The 24729-nt window shown below is 31.1% G+C and overlaps 1 protein-coding gene across 4 annotated transcripts in view; it reads right to left on the reverse strand.

The window, feature by feature from the left end:
• Positions 1–288: 288 nt before the first annotated feature.
• LOC106469193 (tricarboxylate transport protein, mitochondrial-like) overlaps positions 289–24729 on the reverse strand; it is a 52666-nt gene continuing 28225 nt past the window's right edge. For all 4 annotated transcript variants that reach the window (XM_013929658.2, XM_022397632.1, XM_013929660.2 and 1 more), the window contains exons 4-7: positions 11402–11625; positions 3858–4078; positions 1427–1500; positions 289–842 (exon numbers count right to left, since the gene is read on the reverse strand). In XM_013929658.2, coding sequence (XP_013785112.1) covers positions 728–842; positions 1427–1500; positions 3858–4078; positions 11402–11625 — 634 coding nt within the window. In that variant the 3' untranslated portion in view covers positions 289–727. The remainder of the gene's footprint in view (positions 843–1426; positions 1501–3857; positions 4079–11401; positions 11626–24729) is intronic.

The following is a 24729-nucleotide window of genomic DNA, read 5'->3' on the forward strand; positions in this document are numbered from 1 at the left end:
CTTTGGACACGTGATTTTTAGGTGGAAGTTAGCTCAAGGCTAGTAGCATACAAATAGGCAGATACATGAGGGATCAAGCTATTCTGTTTGCAGAGGTATTTTCTAGGGTAAAAGGAAAGAAAATAGTTCAAATAATGGATTTATGATTCTCAAAGTTTTACCACATATTTCTTTGCAGATAATGAAGATGTTATAAGCTACATATTGATAGAAAATATTTCTTATATTTATGTCAGAGTTTGTTTGAAATTAAGGAACCCAAAATATAAAAACAAATAACAGACTGAATTTCCTTCACCATTTTTTTATTCTAGTATTGCTAAGTTTCTTTATTCTAGCATTGAGTTCAAATACTTAAACAATATATCTAAAATACTTTTTGTTTTAAATTTTACTCAGTCCTGAGTATGCTGTGCTACTATGAACAACAAATTTCACAAATACGTCCACTGGTCATACAAAGGTACTTATTTCTACGTGTTATATTCTATCCAAAACACTCACATTAAGTTAAAGTATCAATTTTTTAAAGATACTGCATTAATTATATGAAACATATATCTAATGTTTATTGATTACATGATAACCACCAACAGTGCTATTGCAACCATTCCATGTACTCCCCCAATTATAATCATTTATGTTTATAACTGTATCAACATTCCCCACATGAGAAAATATTTGAGTTTTTTAAATTTCATTTTACCCATGTTGAAACTAACTCTGATTAGTCTGTTTTCCAAATAGAATTGAAAAGGTCCATAAAAGAGTCATAGATCATAAAGGTGATGGCAACATCAAGACAGACTCTACTCAACCTAGGGATTGTTCCTTTGTAGAACCTGCAAGTTCATTAATGAGAATATCAATATACCACATTACAATATTATAATGGAGTTTAACTACAAAACATTCACAAGTTGCCTTAAATAACAAGTTGTGTAAATGGAAGGAAAATATAAAAACAACCTTGAATAAAAAACTTGAAAAGTACATGAAAAATCTTATACATACAAGAAATTTAATAATTTTTCAAGAATCAGCATATAAAAGTACAACGTAAAAGTTCGGAAAATGAATATTATAAGTTTCAGTACAAATACTGTAATTTAAAAATAAAAAAGTATTTGCTAGAGTAATTAAAGGTTATATTTTTCAAAACTATACAAATAGCTTTTGAAAAACTTATTTTGCTGGGTATTAAAAATTAATTTCCATGTGCAATCCAATTTTAAACTAATACTACTTCTTAAGATGAAAACCATTAAAGCACATCATGGTTTTTCAAACACATTCAGTTTTCAGAACAAATCTATTTCTTCCAGAATTAAATCCAAATGAAAATTACTGATAACACTTCTTTTTTATTCAAACTACAAACACACTTTGAGTACGATTTAACCAGTTCTAGAAAATAAGTACTTACGCTCCAGCACCTTCATATTTGGCAATTTTATAAATGCAGTCAAAGGTATTCTTGTACTTGTGTGCTTCAAGACCCTGAAAAAAAATTGAAACATTCAAATATAAAAATTTTTATCAACCAAAATATCAAATTGTCAAATATTTTATGAGGGTAGTATTCCCAAGTACATTGGTTTCTTAAGGGTAAATATAGTAACCTCTCTAACAAGAATTTCAGCAGAAAATTTATTGCACAATTTGACTTTGAATTTTACCCTTACTGAGTTTAAACAAGGAGAGAGACTGAAGAATGTTGTAAGTTGTGTTTTATTGCACTGTAAAAAAAACTGCAAGATGAAATAGTTTGAAATTTCAGAATTACTTTAAAAAGATTATGTAGCTTCTGCAAATAAAATATTTTTAGGTGTGATTCTTGTATGAAGTTGAACCTTTGAAATTTTGATAAGATTTAATTGTGAGCTTACCTATATTGTAGATTTTAATTACTGATTTTTATGTCTTCCTACATTCTTTTAAAACTTTCCTACAAGATTCATACGCTTCAAAGAATGCAGTATTGCACGACCATTTTATCCATCATGAATCTGATTAAAGTAAAATACATTCTCCCATCTTTAAAGGCAACAAATGACAAAGAAAGCAAACCTCTTTTTCATCTAGATATTAAAATTACATGCCAATCAATGAAAGACACTGTTTATAGGTAAACGATCATCTCACAATTCACTTTTGGCATCTCAGTGTTAAGCCATTCTTAGCCTAAAAAACAAACAAACAGACCACTGAAACTTAAGTGTCATCTTCGATGACGAGGAACCCACTTTGAGACTAATAATGGTTGGAGACGGCTTGAATGGGTAATGATGAAAAACTTTAATATAATGATGACAAAACCTTGTCGAAACATTGTACATTTGCTGTTATGTTAAACTTATATTAAAGTTTTTCTTCATTACCCATTCAAGCCGTCTCCAACCATTATTAAGTGCCATCAAGTATGGTTGACTGAGTAAATATCTGCCACTCCACAAAATGCTTTGTTGAAGTTGCTGGTTACTGGTTATTGGCAGGGGTTAATTTGGTTTTAAAATGTAGAGAGACTTTAAATTTGCTTTGTTTGATCAGCTGTTTGAATACCTCTCTGTGAGAAAAAAAAACATGATGACATTTTGTATCCTATTTTGTAACTTTGGTTAACTGAATGAAGAAACCAACTTCCAAATTAACATAGTCTGTATCACATGTTCTTATACAACTACAAAATATTAAGAACAAGAACAATAGTTAGACCTCATTCTGGGAAACATTGCATAACAGGAATAAGAGAAAAAAAAAAGTTTCAAGATCAAAGGCATTACACATGATGCAAGTCAGAACTTCATTATAATTATACTGCATGCAATTTCTGTAGTAAGCTTGACCCCTACTAAATTTTCCTTGTCATTTCATGACCACAACTAAAGTTTATGCAAATTCCCCAACTTTCAAAGTCTGGAAAATATATTTTTTCTTGATTTTTCAGAAATTCCATGATCCATACAAGCATTGTTTCTATAAAGTTTCTACTTTATAAAACTAAATTTGATTACTTTTATTTGCAAAAGAATCCAAGAACTTTCTTTGTGTTAATGATCACTGATATACAACAAAAATAACTTTCTTACCATACAAAAATTATAAGCAAGCCTACTTGTTACTTAATATTATAATCAGAAGTTTTCATTTAATATATATATATAAAGTTTTAAACCCACTTTATATTCATTTATTTATTTACTTACCTTCCTTTTTTCATAATTTTCTTTGCTCATTCAATCAGCTACTTAAGCTGATAACGTTTAATGCAAACAACACCGAACATAGTGACCACATTAGTGAAACAAAACTTCATATGGTTGAGTGCAAAATGATTTAACTAAGCCTATCTCATCTTTTTAAAAAAAAAAAAAAAATTTACTATCATACTTCAAACCATAAATCATATTAAATTGAAAATAATAAGGCAAACTTTAAATAAATCAGACATTTTATAGTTGAAAAGAATCAAAAGAGAGCTTTCATTAACATTTTTAAATCACTATAGCCTATGACTTTTCAAATTAATCCAAAATCAAAATTTACAATATTTTTATACATAAAAAATAAACAAATACAGCTTTTTTATTCAATAAATTTCAACTCCGAAATGTTTTGCTTTTCTTAATGGATGAAAAAAATTACTTCTATAATTTTAATTCATTGGTGCAATTTTGCTCTTAAAGCAAACTGCTCTCATTCGGGCTTGAAAAAGTTAAGTAGAACAATTTTTATAAAATTACTTAGTTGCCAAATTAGGAAATTTACTTGCTCAATAATAAAATAATCTCAGTTGAATAAGTCTGTTACAGCTCATACATAAGAAATATCTTGCTTTCTATAGAATGAATTTTTACCTGCATCCTACTTTTCACCACATCAATTGGAGTATTGCCAAAAACAGAAGCAGCTCCAGCTACTGCGCCAAAAGCACCAACTAACAGCTTATTGACATTTTTGTTTGGATCCCCTCCTCTCCACCAATCTTTAAGAGACTCGATTACAAAAAATCGAATGGCTTGATTACTTCCTTGTTTCATTATGGTTGCAGTAAGTCCCTGATAAACACCACGGATGCCTTGAACACAAAGATACATATAAAGTGGAGGAACAAGGAACAAACAATTAACCTAAAGTGACATTAATAAATGTTTTCTTACAGGAGTATCAAGTATTTTTCAAAATGTATTTACAAAATTACAAATTATTCAAGATTTAACATACAAAACAGGTTTTTTGAACTCTTAAGCTAAAACGTTTTTTGTTTTATTGTTCCTCAGTGATAACAGCATGGCTAGAGTATACATCAGATAACTTGCATGTTTTTGAAACACTACTTAACATACTTAGAATGTGACTAGGTTATATATTAAGACATATAGCTATAAAACTAGTTATTTTATGGTAACAAGGTTTAAATAAATAAATAATTGCACAGTCCATAGGTATGAATAACTAAGATAGTATAGCCTCTACATTTGTTTCACTACATATGTTTCATTACTAAAATCAATGTGAATTATTTGAAAAACACACAAGAATAGATCACTACAGATACAGTTTTGAAAGATTTTACAGATCTGGAAAAAAATAAAATAAATATTTAATCATTTTTTTGCCACAATCATAAATATCTTACCTACATCATTATATTTCACTATAAATTTGAAAGTTGTTGTTAGAACATATTTTGAAAATAACTCACAAAAAACCACAAGCAAATTAAATGGAAAAAAAACTTTTATTTTCAAGTAGCAAAATGTTTTTATATTTTTAGATAAAAATCCTAAAAATATAAAGCTATAAATTATCTTCATACAACATAATGAATTAAACCATATTTAACAGCTGATTTGTGAGAAATGACACTTGTTTTTACATGTTTTGATACTTTATTTCAGCATATGACATTTATTTTGAAGCACTAAGAAACATTTTAGTATGTCTAAGGTATTTTGTCACAGAGATATTGGCCTCCAAATATGGGATGACTGCCAAGGAGATAATCACTTTTTTCAGAGCAATATCCATGACAAAAAGTTGAAGGCAAAGAAATTATTTAAATGATGAGCTCTTTTCAGAGAATATAACAACATGAAAGGAAAACTTGTGGAGTGTATCACCCACTGGGGCCTAATGAAAGAATCATACTGTGGGAGTGGGTATCCACCTCAATGAGGAATACTTTTCCCCCAATATAAGTGGTAGTGCAAAAAGATAATGACTGACAAAAGAACTTCCTGCATTCTGCAATAGTGTCTCAAAGGTGGGCAGAATGTGAAGGCTGCTCAACTGGACTGCATATTTTAGGGGAATAGCAGAATATGCTTGCATAGTGTGGCCAGGCATACAGAAGATGAGAAATACCCCTACCAGAATAAACAGGTGCAGGGTTAAAATATCCAAAATGTATATCCCAAGGAGAAGATAGGTCTGATTCCTAGTATAGAGCGTGGCTTGCACTAACCTTCTAGTTGAACACCCTTGCTCTACCTAGAATCAAAAGATACATCCACTCAGTCTCATACCAGTGAGATTACACTAACCGGCAGAAAGGTACTAGGAAACAAGGATTTTCCCACTCTGCTAAGAAGAAAGCATTGGGGAGAATTCATGTAGCAGAGAACAATGGAGAGGTATATGGACCAATCAGGAATTATTTATCATGTGTATAAAGTCCCACACTGAGAGAATGTACAATGGGTTATTGTGAAAAGGGACAGCAAGAGCTGGCAAACTGTGAGGGCAGGGGATCATACCTAGTACTTTTTTTATGCAATAGTATGGCTTGGAAGGTAAAATATATATAAATTGTCAAAGAAGTCTAGCTGGCCCAAGAGGGGAAATCAGGAGAACCTAGCAAGGTGTGCTGTGAATTAAAAACAGCACCCTAAGAGTTGAAAGAGAGGATAGGCATAAAGAAAGAAGGTGGACAATTCTAGACTCAGGTGGAATACTAATTGAGCCATGAAGTATGGGAACATTGACCAACGAAGTGGAAACTTAGTGTAGAAAAATTCATTGATAAAAGGACTTCCAAAATGTCAGGACCTAGTCTGAACATGACAGCCAATTTGACATGAAATTCATAGCTCCAAGAATAGGGAAGACCAACAAATGGGAGTTGTTGTCATTAGCCCAAAAGTGAAGTTTGAAAACAAGAAGGTAGAGTACCGAGAAGCAAGTTCTTCGCTGCAGGTTGATGTAAAAAATGACAGTAGAGTTGAAATTGAAGATATCCAGAACCAAAAGTCATTTGACTAGAGAGACATCTGTGAAAAGATGCAAGTCTGGGTGTGGAAGTTAAAGACAGAGAATCATAGTCATGTGGAAATGATTGAGTCATCAAAACAGCATGAGCTAAAGAGATAAAGGTAGAGATATAAGAAAAAAAACGTATATCACAAGGTATATTCCATTCACAAGGTAGAATCCCTGAAGTGGACACAAAAGGAGACATCCAGAGAAAGATGGGACACAAGAAAGACAAGAGACCCCCAAAAGAGAAATAAGTGCCTTGGAAACTAGAAACTCCATATCTGGGAAATGTGAAGCAGAAGGTTGAGCATACCCAGAAAGAAGGTGATAAAGACTCCCAAATGAATCAGATACTTAATGAGTCAATACTATCTTAGTAACTTGACCAGAGCCAACCCAAATGAGCAGACTCCCAAAGGACAAGAGAAATCACAGCAGATGCCTCCCAAGAAAGGACTATGAGATGCTAAATTCCCTATAATAGTAGAAATGTAGACCCAAAGAGCACTTTCTACATGTGAAAGTATTTAGGACTTAGTTGAAAACAGATGAGTGCACACCATGAAAGACAAAAAAAAATTCCCGAGAGAAAAAATGTCAACCTAATAGATTTTTGTAAAGTAGGTCCACAGGTGGACAAAGTATAAGAACAAAGTTCCCACAGGAGCAAAGCTGAGAAGTAGTTCCAAAAACAACTGATCATCAAGCTACATGATGACTGTCCTCAAGGGAGGGAGGACATCAGGAAAGGGCTACAAGAAACTCCCCACAGAATATTTTCATATAAGATGAGTACAACATGAATTTCCCTGAGATAAAACTGAGGAAGTTTAAATGTAGAATGCAAGGCATCCCAATGTAGCAAATTTGACAAAAAAAGAAAGCAAGTAAACTGAGCAACAGCTAAAGACAACAAGTGTGACTTTTGTCAGTAAAGCTGTAGGAGTAGCGATGCATCAAGACAAAGATGAGCAGCTTGACTGTAAAAGATAGTCAAAGTAGGAGAAGAATATCCCCAAGTTGAAAGAAAAGATTTAAAGGATAAGAGCACTCAAAAAAAAAGAGAGAAAATTCCTACCACAGGTCACAGAAAAGGAGTCTTACATTCAAGAAGGAAATGGCAACTGAGAATAAACATAAGGTAGAGACCGAAAGAATTTAAAATAATGAACAATGAGGTGAGGGGGAAGAGTTAAGGTGTATTGCAAGGAGCTAACTCAAGAACAAGCAGAGGTGACTAGAGTAAATAAACAAACATCAAATACCTAAGTTATCAGAGTAGTGAAGAACAATGGTGGATAAAATCTACTACTTAATGTTAACTGATTCTCCTCAGATATAGAAGAGTCAGAAGCAAAGGCAAGTTGTGAGAAGAGTTAGTTAAAGTCATCCAAAGACAAGACATGCTTAGCAGAAGCAAGGGGTCATGAGTCCTGGGTCTGAGATAAACCACGTAGGATAGAACCAACGACATGATGTACAATGTCAGTGACACTGCTCACTATCAGAGTAACTCCAATCACCATGTTGCCATTTAAAGAAACTAATTCAGCTCCCAAGGAGGAGAGTATAAACCTCATAAGGTTTCAGAACCATGGATACAAGAAATCATATTAAAAAGGATCCATGAAACAGAATCCATAGAAAGTAGTAGCATAAGATTATAATTTACTTACTATTATTACTTTCTAATTATCTATTTATTTTTTGCTTGTTTCATAGATCTGGTATGCCCATTAACAAAACTGTGATTAATTATCAAAACCCCATCACTGTGTTAATGAAGGCAAGAAATAGTCCCGTTAAAGAAACCATGTCACAATTTTTAGAATATTTGTCCCAAAATCTTGTGGGTTGATTAAGAGAAAAAATCAAATTAATGTAAAATAAAATAACTTGGATCAGAAGTTCTAGCTGAAATCAATTTTAAAAATTTTATTTCTTTCTCTCTAAATCAAGAAAATTAAGGTAAAAATGATAATATTTCAGATGTTAACTAGAAGTTGAAATAATAAATTCAAAGGTTTCTTAATTCTTGATGAAAAAAAAAACCATCATCACTGAACAATTCAATATTTAAATAAATAACACAAGGTAATTTCAAACATACAAAAAATTTTTATCTCTTCACACACTTCTAACATCAGCTCACCAGTGCTGGATTTCCTGTTCAGTTCAGGTGCTAAGTTCTTTATGACTAATGATTCTTTTAACCTTAGTCACTGCTCATTTTCAGCCTTTCCAATAATTTGGAATTGTTCAACTTTCACATTTGCATTCACACATTCTTCTTTATGTCAGAAAATGTTTGAGAATTCTGCATACCTTGGCACACTATGTTCTTTAACTCAATAAGCACATCATATACTCAATTGTATATGCCAAATGGTGTAGAGTGGCTAGGGCGCATCAGACCGTAATCAGTGAATCAAATATATCAATCATTTTATTGTGTTCTTTCTAAACTTCCATCTGTATCAACAACAACTTGCATAAAACCTTGTGTTGTTTTCTGGTATTACCATGTTTTGATATTTCTAACAAAACTTTGATTTCCATCTTATGAATATTTTAGTTTCTGCATACAGGTCATCTAATATTATCAAAGTATCTTGACATATTTATATAAATTTTGCAAGAAATATTACAAGAAATTGAGCATCATAACCATCTGTCTAAGGCAGATGTAAACATATTTTGATAATCTGAGACACCTGAAGTACAAATAAATGCTAAGAAAAATTTAGTTCTTTGCACTGTCTAAATGTAAAACAACAATACTGAACATTTTTATTAATATAAACTCTGATTTATTGGATACTTGTGCTACTTTTATAACACATGATTTAATGATGTAATAGTAAAAATATAGTGTACTACATTTTATAACTCGAATACATCCATGAATGATTATTAACTAATGTTATTTAAATTCTGGACAAAAATATCAAAACTTAAAAATCTAGTGTAACTGAAATATTTTCTTTTTCTCTCAGTTATGTTCAATTTACACTAACAGATGAAGCTAGCTTGTAATTCTATGCACAAAACAAAATTACTTCAATAATAGCCTGGGTCATATCCCATCAGTCATTCTAGGTGAGATTAATCCTTTAGTTATGGAGAATATTTGATTTAACAGTAATTTAACAGTTGAGCTATGTCATTATCCTCAAAATATCTTTGTCTTCCAATTTTAACATGTGCACTACACAAAAATAGTACAATATTTAGTTTAGTTAATGAAAAAGTTCCAATAACATTTTGAAGAGCATTCAAGTAAGTTCACTATGTTAAAACATGTATCAATCACTTATATAAAATGTTCTGATTATTTATATATAAAAATAAAAAACATCAGCTGTGTCAACCTCATAAAATTAATTAAGTGAAATAATATAAGATTTTCAGATTATTTAAAAAGCTGTAATAAATAACGAACGATGTTGAATTTAGTATGTAATTTTTTGTTAAATTGGGAAATTGTATTCAATATTTGTTATTAAATGTATCTAAAAATATTTATTTTAGATTAAAGTCTATTGTATAAATATGGTTGCTGAGAAAATCAGAGAACTCGAGATAAAATGTAACTAACATGAAAGAATCATTACTAACCAGTACAATATTGGCTTCTATTTTTGTCATTGAGATTAGAAATAATAAATAATAAATGCAATCATGATTACTTTAAAAAAAAAAAAGATTTAAAAGCATCTGTTGAAATCTATCACTTCTGTGTATGTGTATATATACAGCAAAAAAAAAATCTGAATTATAAGAGTTATGATCAAATTCCACTATTCAGTTAGAGAATCTTAAGACTTAGCAGTTGGTGGTTTTATAGCTGTCTTCCCTATCTTTGGTCTATAACTTCAAAATTAGGTTAGCGTAATAATAGTCCTCAAGTTCCTTTTTGTAAAATTCAAACAAACCACTTTCTTCTAATCCTTTCATTTACTGTTGATAAAGAATGGATATTTTTTAAAATTAATATTATTATCTTTGGCATTATAAGTTTCCTCAAAACTTAACATTCTTTTCCAATTATTTATCAATCAATGAAACTATTCAAAATAGAAGTAGGATTTCAAAGCAGATACACAAGAGAGTGACAAATGATTTTATGAGGTGGAAAACTTAACCTATCAAGTATAAAACAGTGTAGAAGGTTGGGATCAAGTAGTCCACTACCAAGAGTGTAAAATTTATGGGTTATATCAACAGCTCATAAAGCTGATACAGCCACACTGTTTCAGAAAGAAAACTGTTTGGACATGTTCAAGGTCAATGTCATTTATCTGGTCTCATCCAATGGGGCACAACTTTTTCTTTGTACTATACTACCTTTGTTTGTCTATGGTCTATGGATACTGTTACAGTATCACTCCATGTGAAAAAAAAAGTCTATATTTTTTCACTCTGGAAATCTGATAACCCTAATCAAGTTAAACAAAGGGTAGTTCAAAAATGTCTTAAATCAAAAACAAGATTAGCTTAATATGAAAATGACTGATTAATTGAATGTAACTGATTAATGAGCCCAATAATTAACAGAATAATAAATTCCATTAATTGCATAGATCTTGTAACAAGTTGTATATGATGTTCTGAGTTCAGAGAATAAATATCTAAGCTATTTCCGTTGCTGCTTCTGGTTGGCACATAGTTGAGCCATGTAGATTTTCATCTTAGAAACTGATGAAAGTTGTTTCTCTTGTAAGTGTCTGCCATCAACTGAGTGAACATCTGGTCAGATGAAAGTTTGTGGAACTTACTGGCCAAACCACAATCAAAAATGCTGTTATTTCCTTCTTATACAGAGAAAAATATTTTTCCAAAATACTGAGCATCAGTTTTTAGATGCCTATTGTATCCAAATGTAAATTTAATTGCATCTCTAAAGTCTGAAATATATATATTTGTACTTAGGGCAAAGCTACTGCTGCTGTCCCTAATTTTGAATTATTGACCAGAGGAAAGACATCCAATCAGCAAAATCCTATCACATACCAACCACATAATGTGATTAACTGTCACTCTTATAGCACACACACAGCTTAAATTGCAGGGAATATTTTGTGGTATTATACAGATTTGAACCTGGGTTCCTAGCTCAAAAATTCCAATCAGGAAGTCTTACCATGTTCTTTAACAATCATTCGAACACCATGAAAAAATCCTCTATAGTGTGGATTTGCCCTAGACTGGTCATGAATGAATTTGACTTTGACTGTTTCCATCGGAGTAACAGCAAAAATGGCTTCACACACACCAGCACCAAGACCACACAGAAGACGCTTGTGAACAGGAAGATTTCCTTTCGCATCAAGATTTCTCTTCTTTAGAGCCTCGAAAGTTCCAAACCTAGAAAAAGAAACTATCTATTCACTATCAAACTAGTCATTGTTAGTTCTAGTGTTATATCAGTAATATATATTTGATTATTGGAATGCATTGCAAGTAACATACACAAAGTATTTTATATATATAAAATATATCTTGTTAAAAGTGTATTTTATTGCCTTGTCATGCATCAGTTTATAGAATGTTCAGTCCTTTTTCTATTACTTATCAATTTGAAAGACTAGTTCATTTGTGACTGCTCTTAAGTTTTACACAACTTGAAAAGTATTTCTAGGCAGCCAATTGTGTGGATTCAAATATGCTTGTTTATGGATTTATATAAGTAATTATTCATGATATTAGGACTCTTAAGACTCTTCAGCAAAAATGTGGCACAATTAAATTATTACTTAACATGGTAGGTAAAAGTATGTTTTGTGATGGATGTTTTAGTATTAACATACCAGCAGGCACTGCAATGAGACTGGCTACAGCATGTGTTTTTCAATCAGGAATATTACAGAAATTTGGAAGATCAGGCACCTAACTTGTTAAAGTAAATTACAGAAGAGGTTCCTGCACTGTTTCAAGTATCATCAGATTTAATTGACAGACCAGATATAGAATGAACATGTAACTTAGGAGGAAGGTAAAAAATGACCACAAATTCAAAACTATATTTTTAAATAATTTATGGACACTGACCAAACATAGAATATACAGAATATTGAGTATGTTTTATTCATAGTTAAAAATGTTAGACCTGCAGATTTAAAATTTCATGTTATCAAACATTTTAATACTAACATATTTTAAATACTCACCTTTCAACATTTATGACTTTCTCTAGACATGGATTAATTTTTTTAAAGAAATTACTTTAATATTCATGACAAAATAGATCAACTTAAAAAATGCTGGAAATAAACATTCATAGTAATATCAATAAAATGTTAAATCCATTGACCACCCTTAAGTTTGACTTAACAAAGAAATTCGCTATGATAAATCAAAATTAGATGATGAGAAAAACACTTTTACACTAGTAAAGTTGAGAGATATCTTAAAAGGGTAATGAAAAATTTTGTAACTGTTTACCACAGTAACCAATGTACAACATTTTTACAAGGTCTTATCATCATCAGATACAAGTAGTTTATCTAGACACAGGAATATATATATATATATATATAGTATTAAATTAAGTCACATGACTGGAGATTGTTTAATGGCTTAATAAAGCCATCTTGGTACCCCAGTCTGCTGGCTCTCAGAGTATGGTTTGCTATTAAATTTATTCAATTAAGATAGCTTTTTGTATTTTAGATTCGTTGATGTTTGTTTCTGCATTTAAAATCACAGTGTTTTTAATAGATGCACAATGGCTTTTTAAGTTGCAATGCTTGTAAACATGGGAGAGAACAGCTGTAAACATGGAATGTATTTTTATTATGTTCAGTGAATTTAGTTTTTTTTTATGGAGAAATTTTGTTTCTAATTATCTGTCAGATCTAATAACATTAAAAGATAACAGTCTTGTGAACTTGATGGTGGGAAAAAAGGAACTTACATGTTCAAAGATATTTTGTGTGTATTTGGTAGAAGAGAACCCGACAAACATGTCATCAACATATCTATATAAATATGGGGGGAATTAAGTTAAGTGTTTGTGGCTTGTGTTTTGATCTGTTTAATAAATATGTTGGCAAAGACAGGTGAAACAGGATTACCCATACTTATCTATATATTTGAAGATCTTTGTTGTTAAACTGAAGTTGGTTTTGATATTTTACAGACAGCTTTGGTGAATATATATTAATAATAGCATCTTAAAATTTAGACATTTATCTAAACATATATTTGATTCATAAGTAAAAAAAACAAGTTGTATTTTTTGGCCACAGTAAAGCACAATTTAATTTTGAATTTTTTTTGTTATTGGTTTTATACTCTAAGAAGCAAGTATTAAAAAGCTTCTGAATAGTCACATCAGCAAGTCCAAAAATCATGATCATATTTTACAGACTGCTGTTCAGTAACTCCACCATTTTTTTAAGTATTAGGAGGCAGGATTATTTAATTTTTTTATCTCTACAGCTAAATATGAAAATAATTTATCCAAAGTTTTAAAATATTTATAAAATTACTATTATGTAATGTAGTTTTTGGTAAGTATATATCAGTGTTGCTGAATAATATTAAACTCAGAATTTAACATTTTCTTTACCTGAAAATATATTTCAGATGGATACTCACCATTCCACAGAACAAATATTTAATACAAAGCAACAATGATGATAAGTTTTGGCACAAGTACCAAGCTTTTGAACAAAACTCTCACCCTTACATGCAATAACATATACTGCACCAGTTTATGATGCAATTAACATTAGATAATAACCAGTAGCAGGGCAACACATCCTCTATGCACAGTGCATACGAAAAGCTCTCATTCCTGATGAAGCAAAATATATGAAAAGTGGGGAGAAGAATGGGTGGTTTTGTGGAGAGGTATTTATCTGAAATACATTTTCAAGTACAGAAAATGTCAACTTCAGGAATGCTACTCCCATCTCCATAGAATAGATAGCAAGTCCATCACATTGAAACGATGGTGAAATGACTGTTGTAGATAATGAAATTGAAATGATGAGCTCCTTTCTGAGAATATAGCAACAGAAAGGGAAAACTAATCATGTGGGGAGGGGGTCAAGCAGAAAATACTCTTTGCCCAATATAACTGGTAGTGCAGAAAGGTAGTCAAAAAGAGCCTCCTATATGGTACTAAAATGTCAAAGGTGGGTACAATGTAAAGTCTGTTCTACTGGCCTGTGTATTTATGGGGACTGGCATATTACGTTTTTTTTTTTCTAGTGTGACTATCAAAATAAGTCAAGTTGTGCAGTATGTTAGAAATAATTATGTGAAATACCTAGAAGAACTGCATACCAAGGAGAACACAAGACCAATTTGGCTGGACATAACCATGTGGAATGGTCTAGTTCTTAGTGGAGGTGGTGTTCTGTACTATACATCCAAGCCCTACTTCCATTTGATGGGTGCATCCACTTTGCATCTTGCTAGTGAGATTACACCATCTTAAAGGGAAAATTCCATAATGATTTATCCAGCAGACTAGTACTAGGCAAACAAGGGTTCTACAACTCCACTAGAAGACAATGGAAGAACAAAAGTTGCATAGGAGAAAACACTGGATAGGTGCAAGAACCAAACAGAAATTATTTGTCACTTGCATAATCTCACATTCTGGGAAACAGTGCAATAGATGTAGGGTGGACCAAGGAGGCCAAAGTCCCTCCACCTCCATTTTCTTCAGAAATTAATACATAATACCCAAACATCCTTACACTACCATACAGTATCCAAATAAAACATTAGAAGCCAATGTTTGTATTTTATTGGGTTATTAATTACCATAAAAGCTTTTTTGAGGTTTTCTGAAATCAGCACAGTTGGAGACAATAGCAATACATTTAAGGCTTAAGCCAATAACTGATGATTTCTAAGCTAATACAACAACATAAATATCAATTAAATGTTGCCATGGTAAATTTACATGCCTTCTCATTTTTTCAGACATTTTAACAATGTATTCAATCTTTAGAAATTTGTTTTCAAAGTTAGTATTATTATTTAGGACAACTGAAGCTCATACAAGGCAGACTTATTACAAAATCAAAATGTGTGTAATGATTTTTTTAAATGTGAAAATGGGTATCCCATTTACCAATGCTACAATTGTTCTTAATATCATTATAAATAATTATAGCCAATCTCAATGAAAAAGTTTGAAATGTTTGTTTCTGTTTTTATTTTCATATCAATCACATTACAAAAAAATCAAGATATAAGCTTTGAAATCACTAGATTATAGCCTGACTAAGCTGTGAAGACGAAAGACTTTTGAAACGTAATCTTCTACAACAAGCCAGTTTCCACAACAGGAAGTTGCCATCCATTCAACAAAGTTTCATCATGAATACTCTGCCTAAACAATCTATCAAAGAATACTGACTGAGCTAATGATTTACAGAATATATTAACATTACTTTAACTTTCATTGACTTGTTTAGGTTTCTTTAGGTTCATATGTTCAACACAGATTCATAATGAGATTTTTTTCATATAAAAACGCTAAAAATTTGGTAACTATTACATGGCTAATTGGACAACTGAATGCCATCATTGTAAATTATGAAACATTACTGCAGCTAGCGTGTAGAAATTAAAGTTGTTACTTGTTAACACATTATTATTGTTTAAATAGACTTTCTAGTTCTATCTTTATTCATTCCCTAATGATTTTCAAGCTTTGTAAAATAACATTGTAACTATCAAATTCTAATTTTTATGTTGCTTGACTTTAAACCTAAACTACTTGAAAAATATAAAAAATACTAGGCTAAGAACTAGTTTGCCTAACAAATAAAAAGTTTATTAATTTCCTTTGGTTGGTCACAAAGCATTTGAGTAACTGTTAGTTATAGATACAAACACTTAAGGGCCTAACATTTAACCTTATTGTTTACAATAAAATATACAGTAGTGCCTGCAGTGAATTCAAAGAAGAGAAATTAGAAGCACATTTTAATTTCTTGTAATTTTAACACATAATTAAAAGTATACTAAATTCTTAGAAATATTTGAAGTATCCAATTTCTATTAAGCAAGACATTTGATTATATGGTACTTAGCATTTCTGTGACAACCTCTTTCAAATTTCAAAGTTAAACATATGTGTAATTTGAATCTTAGAAATGTACTAATATACACTTTGCTAAAATTTTCATATGGTGAAACTTCCCTATTTTCGATACCTGGATCCATGATTCACATAGGCCAATAGAAATAAACACCGAGTACTTTCTGGACAAAACTATTATTTTCAAGAATATAAAGATTTTTAACATAAACTAACTCCACTAAAATTAAATAACTAATGTTAATTAGATATTATATAAAATACAGTAACAGCTGTAAAACACATTCTAGCAATAACAGAAACATCTAAGCTATCAAAACAAAACTTATTCAAACAAAAAAGGACCATGAAACATGCCATTAAAGTATTACAAGTGGTCACATTTTACTTAACAAAGAAATCAATTCTTCATAATTTACAGTACCCTAAATATAATTCAGCTTTTGTCAACTTTGGTTTAATAACAAGTGATAAAACCTTGCATCTTTCTACCCAATACTGTGCTAAAAACTCCTCTTCAGTGTGACCAAAACCAAATATTTATTGAACATATCTCAACTTGTACCCAATTGACTGCTGAACATACATCACAATGTTACCATACCAACTAAGAAAGATCCACACTCAATTTTGCATGTACTAATAATGTTGTATATCTTGTGGTTTTCCCGGAAAACTCAATTTCATTATTTTTTAAACATATTCTCAACTTAGCACTGTAATTCCACCTAACAAAGAATATTTCAAAGAACTGAAACTTATTAGCCAATAAAACATTTATATTTCATCATGATGTGCAGCCTGTAACTTTTTTTTTGCATGATAATACATACCCATGATTAAACGATATTTAAAACAATAACTGTTATGAATACTTTTATTTGTTGTTAAGAGTACTGTCATATGTATCAGTCACAAGATATGACGATTACAAGCAAAATAATAAATATTTTTAATTACTTTGTAAATTTTAGATATGAAAGAAAATATATCAAGAAAAGAAACAAAATAATATCATCAATATAAATCCCACTGCATTTACAGACCCAATTGTTCCTTAAAAGCAAAATATTATTCCATTAAATATTTAGTAATAAGGCCCAAAATGTCACTAAAAATATCTGAACTTAGATCAATAGGGTATAAGCAGACTTTAACAGCAAATTTTAGGTAATAACTGATGAAGAACTAAGACTAGAAACATTGTTAATTATTTTGAAGTTCTTGTGCTGAAGATAGAATTAGGAAAATTTGGACACATCCATGTTCTTTACTCTATACACAAGTAAATGATTTTTGATTTTTACCAAACAAGTCTTGAGCTTAACACTAACAATATCACCCTTAACAACAGTCACATGACACCTGCAGAAAGAAGTATTTAGTTCAAAGCCTGTTACTAATCGGTATTGCTAAGTCAGCATACTTATGATTTTCCAAGTTACATTTTCTAGATATTATTTTTCACTAAACTGTGACAATCACATTAATAAAACAAGGGATGTGGTAGCAAGAAGGTTAGACTTTCAAAGACTTTTCTTCACAAAAACCATTGCTTTTTTAAGAACTTCCAACATCAAACTTGAAAATTCCATAACTTTCCAAGATATTATTAATGACCTCTGTGAACAATGTGTATCATAAAAACAAACATGAGAGAGAGAGCAATTTCCAATGAACTGTCAGAAATAAAAATAAAATAGACAAGACAAAAACTATTTGCTGTGAATTGGACAACAAGATTAGTTGGGGATACTGATCAAATGAGGAAACCTTTTTAAATTATTGTATATTCAAAACAGGCACATTCCTTGGAGACAAAAAATGGTGGCTGTAAATAAAAACCATGTTGGCTAACAAATAAAATTAAAGGAAAGAATTATAAATACAAGTTTAAATTGACTGTAATGATGGTAGAAGATCAAGGTCAAATGGAGAATTACGAAATGAAAAAGTATATATAAAAACAAGTTGGCTGAAAATGTAAAAATTAATAGTAAGGATTTGTCCAAAACATTAAGGGTTAGGATGGGAGTAGGGTCTTTGAGAGATGATACATAAAGGCTAATATCTGATGGTTACAGGATGACAGAGTTAATAAATTCTGCCTATTCTTCAGATTTTACTTATAAAGACTTAAGCAATATTCCTCATCCTGAAAAGTTGCAAGATGAAAACAAAGTTGAACAAGATAGTCACTATAGTCACTATAATTCTGAGTTTCTTAAGAAAAAATTAGTTAATTTAAAATATAAGTTCCTGGTACAGATATTTATTTAAGAATTTTGAAAGAGGTTATGGATTAGATATGTGAGCCACTTGCTTCTATTTTTTTTTTCCAAGTCCTTGAATAATGTGCAGATGCCAGAAGACTGGAAGTTGGCCAATGTTACTCCATGTTTCAAGGGCCTATTATAGGCCTACAAGTCTTACATAAGAAGTGTGTAAGTTTTGAAAGTCTGACAAAGGATGCTTTTCAATGTCACTTAATGAAGTTTATAGCTTTGTTGTATATTTATACTATTAAGAAGTATAAGTAAAAGCCTTTTATTTTGACAATTGGGGGGGAAAGAATTATATTTTAAATTCTGACACTGTCAATAACAACATAATATGCAGTGATGGGAGTGAAGAAATGCAAAACATTCTGAAAATAGGTCAGGAGTGTCAGGGTTGGCTAGTTACTCAGTAGAGTTCAGGGTGAAAAAATCTCAGTAAAAGGCCCATAAAGGCAAAGTCACCCTGAATGCAAACAAAATTTAGCATTTTAAGGCACAAAAATATGCCTTTTTCTAGAACTTTTCAACATAAATGAAGTAGATAGGACTTGCTATGAAAAAGGCACTTATTCACTTTATGAAAATAGTTAAGGTGAGATGTTTAGCTTGTTAAACCACAAAAAACACTTTTGATAATTTTTATGCTAGTAAGTATACCCTTTATTCATGGTCCAAACACAATTAAGCCCTCAAAATGTTTATGAGCTCATGAACTTAAAAGCTATTCGTTGCTTTCTGGTACAGTTCAAATGACATTACAAAATTTTCCATATTTTAATGTCTTCTTATCACAAAATCAAAATAATCGAGATTACAGTTGCATTTATACCATAACCTGTCAGACACAAATCAGCAAAGCTAGTACTTTATAGATCACTGTGTACATCAAGTAACAGTGACATGTACTGCAACAAAGTTTTCTTAAAAAACTACATTTTATATTTATACAACTGTATACTCATAATGTTTAAAATGTTCATACAAAATTATACATTTCTTTTGTGATGCCAGATCTTTAGTGTGTTCATTTCTTTTGATTTCCCTCTTTGAAATAACTTGGACATGGAGTGGGTCTTCAATATGAAAGAAATCCCATAAGAGTTAATTTCCTAGTCTTCAACTAGTGTCTTACCAACTGCAGAGCAATATACATCTCTATTTGCATTTTGGATTATTTGTCATCAATTCTGTCATGTTACTAAAGTGCTTTTCACAACTGGTCCATGAAAACAGTTCAACAAAACTTTTACACATTTGGTATCTTTCTGTGTTTACATGAGTCCACCAAGTGTCTAATCTCATACCTAAACAACTAGAGGGTGATGTAATCTTTACATTTGAGGAATATCGTCAAACTTTTAAATTACCTTCATCCACTTTTTCTTCTGCTATCATTGTTGGTAACAGTGACTGGATCTTTACCAGATAGGAGAGTCTTGATATTGTCTCACAACAGGGTCAAGAAATGACATAATTTTAAAAAATAAATTAATCAGAACATGTTTGTCTGCAATGCCTTTCCACATCTCACATAAGCATCTCTCACTGTGATCATGAAATTAGTCATAGTCTTTGTCAATTTGTTATTTTTCAAGTAGTTTCCTTGCCTTAAAGCCCAGGAACATACTTTTAGGTGGCAGATGTTTGTCCTTAGACATATCAAGTTCTAGACACTTTTTTGGTTCTGAGACCCATAAGCTTCTCATGCTTCAGAAAGCAATCTAGAAAATCCAAGAGAAGCTGTCTTTGTTCATCAAGAAACTAGCTCCTTTGATTGAAAATCAAGCATATACTTCTTCAGCAATCACAGAACAGAGGCACAAATTTCTGGGACAAGACCAGTTGTCTTTCTCTGCTACAGGACCCTATCAACTATCCTTTTTTTTCCTTGTTTTGCTATCCTTGGTCATGTTATTTTTTGCTCACCTGGGATACAAGTTACTTCACAGTTTTTTGATTCAAAAAGGTAACGCTGTTTCTAACATATACTTCTTGCACACAGTCTTTGAAAAACAACTTATCAGATTATTTTAGAAATTTTGCACAGAACAATGTGTAGGCATCAAACAAGCAAAATGTGTCTACAGTCATATCACATAATGTCATCTACCAATGTGAAGCATACCATTCAGAATTAGTAACCTCTCTAACACTTCTTTAAAGTCAACATACCAAGCAAAATCAGTATGCAAGTCAGTCAAGAGACCTTCAACGTGACTACCAAAAGACTGACAGTAAACCTTAGTGGCATTGTTGGCATAACAGCAGGTGTCACTGAGATGAGATGCATTTATTTGCTTAATTTCTTGCTTCATACCATGTTGTGATTTTCTCGTAACAGCACAAGAATTCAAACTTGACCTCAATTTATTTCAAGGAATATTGTTTCCCCTGAAATAATTTGTTTAACACATCAAACAAGTACTCACAATTTATTTTAATTACACTGACTGAATATAGGTGATGAATAACAATCCTTTGTCTGTCAGAGCTAAAGTAACTTACAAGAACTGAACCAGTTACTGCATTAATGTTCAGACAAAAAAAAGTTCTGTTCTTAATCTTATATCAACTCCTCTTTGCAAGACCACATGCAAGTTTACATGAAGCTGTAGTTTTATCCATCAAAATCATATCAAGAGCCTTTTTAGTAATTTGTCAAAGCTTTGGACAGTGATATGAGGTACAATGTAGATTGAAAGTTTTTGGCAATAAAAGATTACACCACTGCCTCTGTATTATGAATTCTGTCAGATATGTGCATCAATAATAGAAAGGGGTAAAACTCTGCTATTTGAAGATGAAGACTTGAATGTGCATCAATAATGGAATCGGGTAAAACTCTGCTATTTGAAGATGAAGACTTGAAAATATTGAGAAGCTTCTGCTGTCTACCTGCAAAATTAAAAATTATTTTTAGTATAAATATATAACAAGACAAACATTAAATAATAATCATACCACTGGAAAACAACATTAATATTCTAGACACTATGCCTATTTCTTGGATGACTTGAGCAAATCATTATCTTTTCTATTCATAGGGACAACATATTGTCAGGAAGGGAAATAATAATGTTAGCATTTACAAAGTTCTTTTAAAGCAAAGAGTTTCTCAAGGGAAAGAGCAGATGTAGTTGTGTAAAAGATATAGTTGTTAAACATGGATTGGTCAATAAATGTTTTAATTTTGTGTTAATTAGATTCTTAAAGACTAACAAAGGAAAAGAGCAACTAAAACCTAAAACTGGAGAGGACCAAATATAAATTGATATTGCATACAAATCTCCAGAATGTGGAAAAAACAAGAATATACAAGAAGATGCAGAAATAAAAAATAAAAATTGTGGACTTGGAAACTTCACTGAATATGGTTATCCAATCCCTTCAAGCCTTAAGTTTTCAATTTACTCCTAACGACAGCTAGTGCAGGTAATCAGGTGCAAAAATGGTATATTAATAAGTAGAGGAAATACTTTCACTCCTATGACTTTATGAAATTGTTGAAAAGCATTCCATGCCTCTCAGAATTTGATCATCCACCATTTTTTCACAATCATTGTTTGCTGAGTATCTCTCACACATCTATTTAGATACAATTCAAGATGCTAGCAAAGCCCACAACCAAAATATCAAATAAATTGAACAGTATTCTGTATATTAGGCCTTGCTACTAAGTCAACACAGCAATAAAGACCTATGATTCTGCAGTTTACTCTCACCCTTTTGCCAGGTTACTCTACCCTCAACAGCCCAGTATGTTTGCCTCTTTCACAAACTGGTTTATAAATATGACCATACTAAGTTCTTTCTTCCCAAACCACAAAGTATGTTTGCCTCATTCACAAACTGGTTCAAAAATATGACCATACTAAGTTCTTTCTTCCCAAACCACAAACCTGTGAACATTATGTGTTTCTTCTTGAGGGTGAGAGCTCATTTATTAATACATGAAGTGGCCAAATAAAACAACCAGATAAAATCTAGACAAACATCATTATTGAAAATATGAGATACTAATGGAGTTTTAAAGATTATTTACAGGCTTATAGAGATTTTGATATAATTTACCATCATTACATTATATTTTAGACTGCCTAGTTTTATTAAGATTGAGATCTGTCAAATATAAATGACAGAAGTACCCAAAGTTTTCAAGAAACTGGAATCATTATAAAAACACTGCTTTCTTTTGCATAAGCATCATCTCTTGCAACATTTTGATTACTGCTTCTTGAATAAGATTCCCAAAAACTTCAAGGGAAATCAAACATCGTAAGCAAGGAATAACTGAATAATTTGCTTACCATATACATACTGAAGATCCAGGAATTTCATTTGTTAGCTTTGATAAATTAATCTGCCAGTGCAACAACTTTTAACTGTCTCAATGCGTAGTTAATAACCATATAAAGAGCTTCTACTTTGGTAACAAAAAGACTATCTTGCATTTATGTACTAAAGTCATGGTTATCTAAACTTAATATATAACAATAACAATAGTCAAGTCTTAAAGTGTCATCTAGATCATACCCAGCATCATCATCAAGCTTAGAAATAAAATCTGAATGAACACTTGGCTTTCAATCCCTTTTGTAAAAGTAATTCATTTTGGGCCTACATATATCTTAATAAAAAAAGATTTGTTAGCATCAAAGGATTATGGCATGAAAAAAACTTAAATATTAATATATTAGCTAGATGCACATATGTATTTGGCATTCATGTATTATTCTTTACATAATTTAGCTGCCAAAGAGTATATGTTCTAGCAACTGAATATTCAATCATACGTATTAATTTAACTAAAACTTACCAAAGTACAGGGTACAAGTTTGATTTCCTTTTTGAAACTTGTACAAAAAACAAACTATCATAAACACACTATTTTTACAAGAACTATTCAGATTATTTCAAATTAAAGTTAAAAATACAAAATCCAGTTTGAAGAACTGAAAGAGCATTAAGGAAACAATTTAAATGCACAACAAGGTTAACTGAATAATCACTAGTAAACTCACCAGTAGTAATGGTGCACGCACATCATCTTCAACTTCTTTACTGTTGGATTTCCCTTGGCATTACAACTAGAATATTCAACTTAAAAAGAGGCATAAACACATGAATCTTGTTGAAGATTTAGTACTACTGATACACTAGACTAGTGATTAAAAGGCCTGTTTACTGAAGAAAGACTTGGACTATTAGTACTACTCACAGTAAACAGCGATGTCCAAATAAACAATATCATTACCACCTTTCACCAAATGGCCATGCATTAGTACTGTTAGTGCTAACCATTGTTAATTCAGGCTTACAGTCTGGGCAATTTCTGTCAGGCTAGTTCTGTTACTTAACTGCAAGGCTGATTCCATCAGAATCTGGTCAAGAGAACAAGTTCTCCACATTGAGAAGGTTCTAAATACAGTTTATCATTTTACACATTTCACATTTTTTAAATATTAAATTTCTAAAAAAAAAAAAAAAACACATTCACTTTCATCCTGAACAAGTGTTTAATTAAAGCCTCTTACGAGTCAACAAGTCAATGTTTTTTGTTTGTTTTTTTTATGATGTCTAGTAGCATGAAAAGTTCACCTCAAACCGACATGCAAAACAAATACATTTTATATAATCATTCATTTTCTAGAGACACGGTGTATCACTATTATAATTAAAACTGAAAAGAAAAATGATGAACATGTATTATAATAAATAAGTGAAATTATTAAATGTTGATTTATTAATTGGTTTACATGCATATCTACATCACACACACACATTAGTTATAAAAATACAGAATAAATAGATAAAATGAGAACACAACATAGGAGGGTACACATTGCTTTGCAAGCAGTTACATTTTAGATCAGTTATTTTAGGTGAAGCATTTCTTTTACTTATATTAACTCTTTTGACACGGGCTCGGTCCCTGGGACCAACCTCATAATCATTTTGTGCTTGTTATAGTTTTCGTGCTATAACTTTTAATATTTTAAGTGTATCTTTACAAAATTTTGTAGACTTATAGTAAACATTAGAAGCCTTTTGCACACAAAGAATCAGATTTTTTAATGAAATATTTTTACTTATATTTGTCCGTGAATATATTGATTCTTTTTT

This window comes from Limulus polyphemus, unplaced genomic scaffold, assembly GCF_000517525.1.
Source record: "Limulus polyphemus unplaced genomic scaffold, Limulus_polyphemus-2.1.2 Scaffold3349, whole genome shotgun sequence".
Lineage (NCBI taxonomy): Eukaryota > Metazoa > Arthropoda > Merostomata > Xiphosura > Limulidae > Limulus > Limulus polyphemus.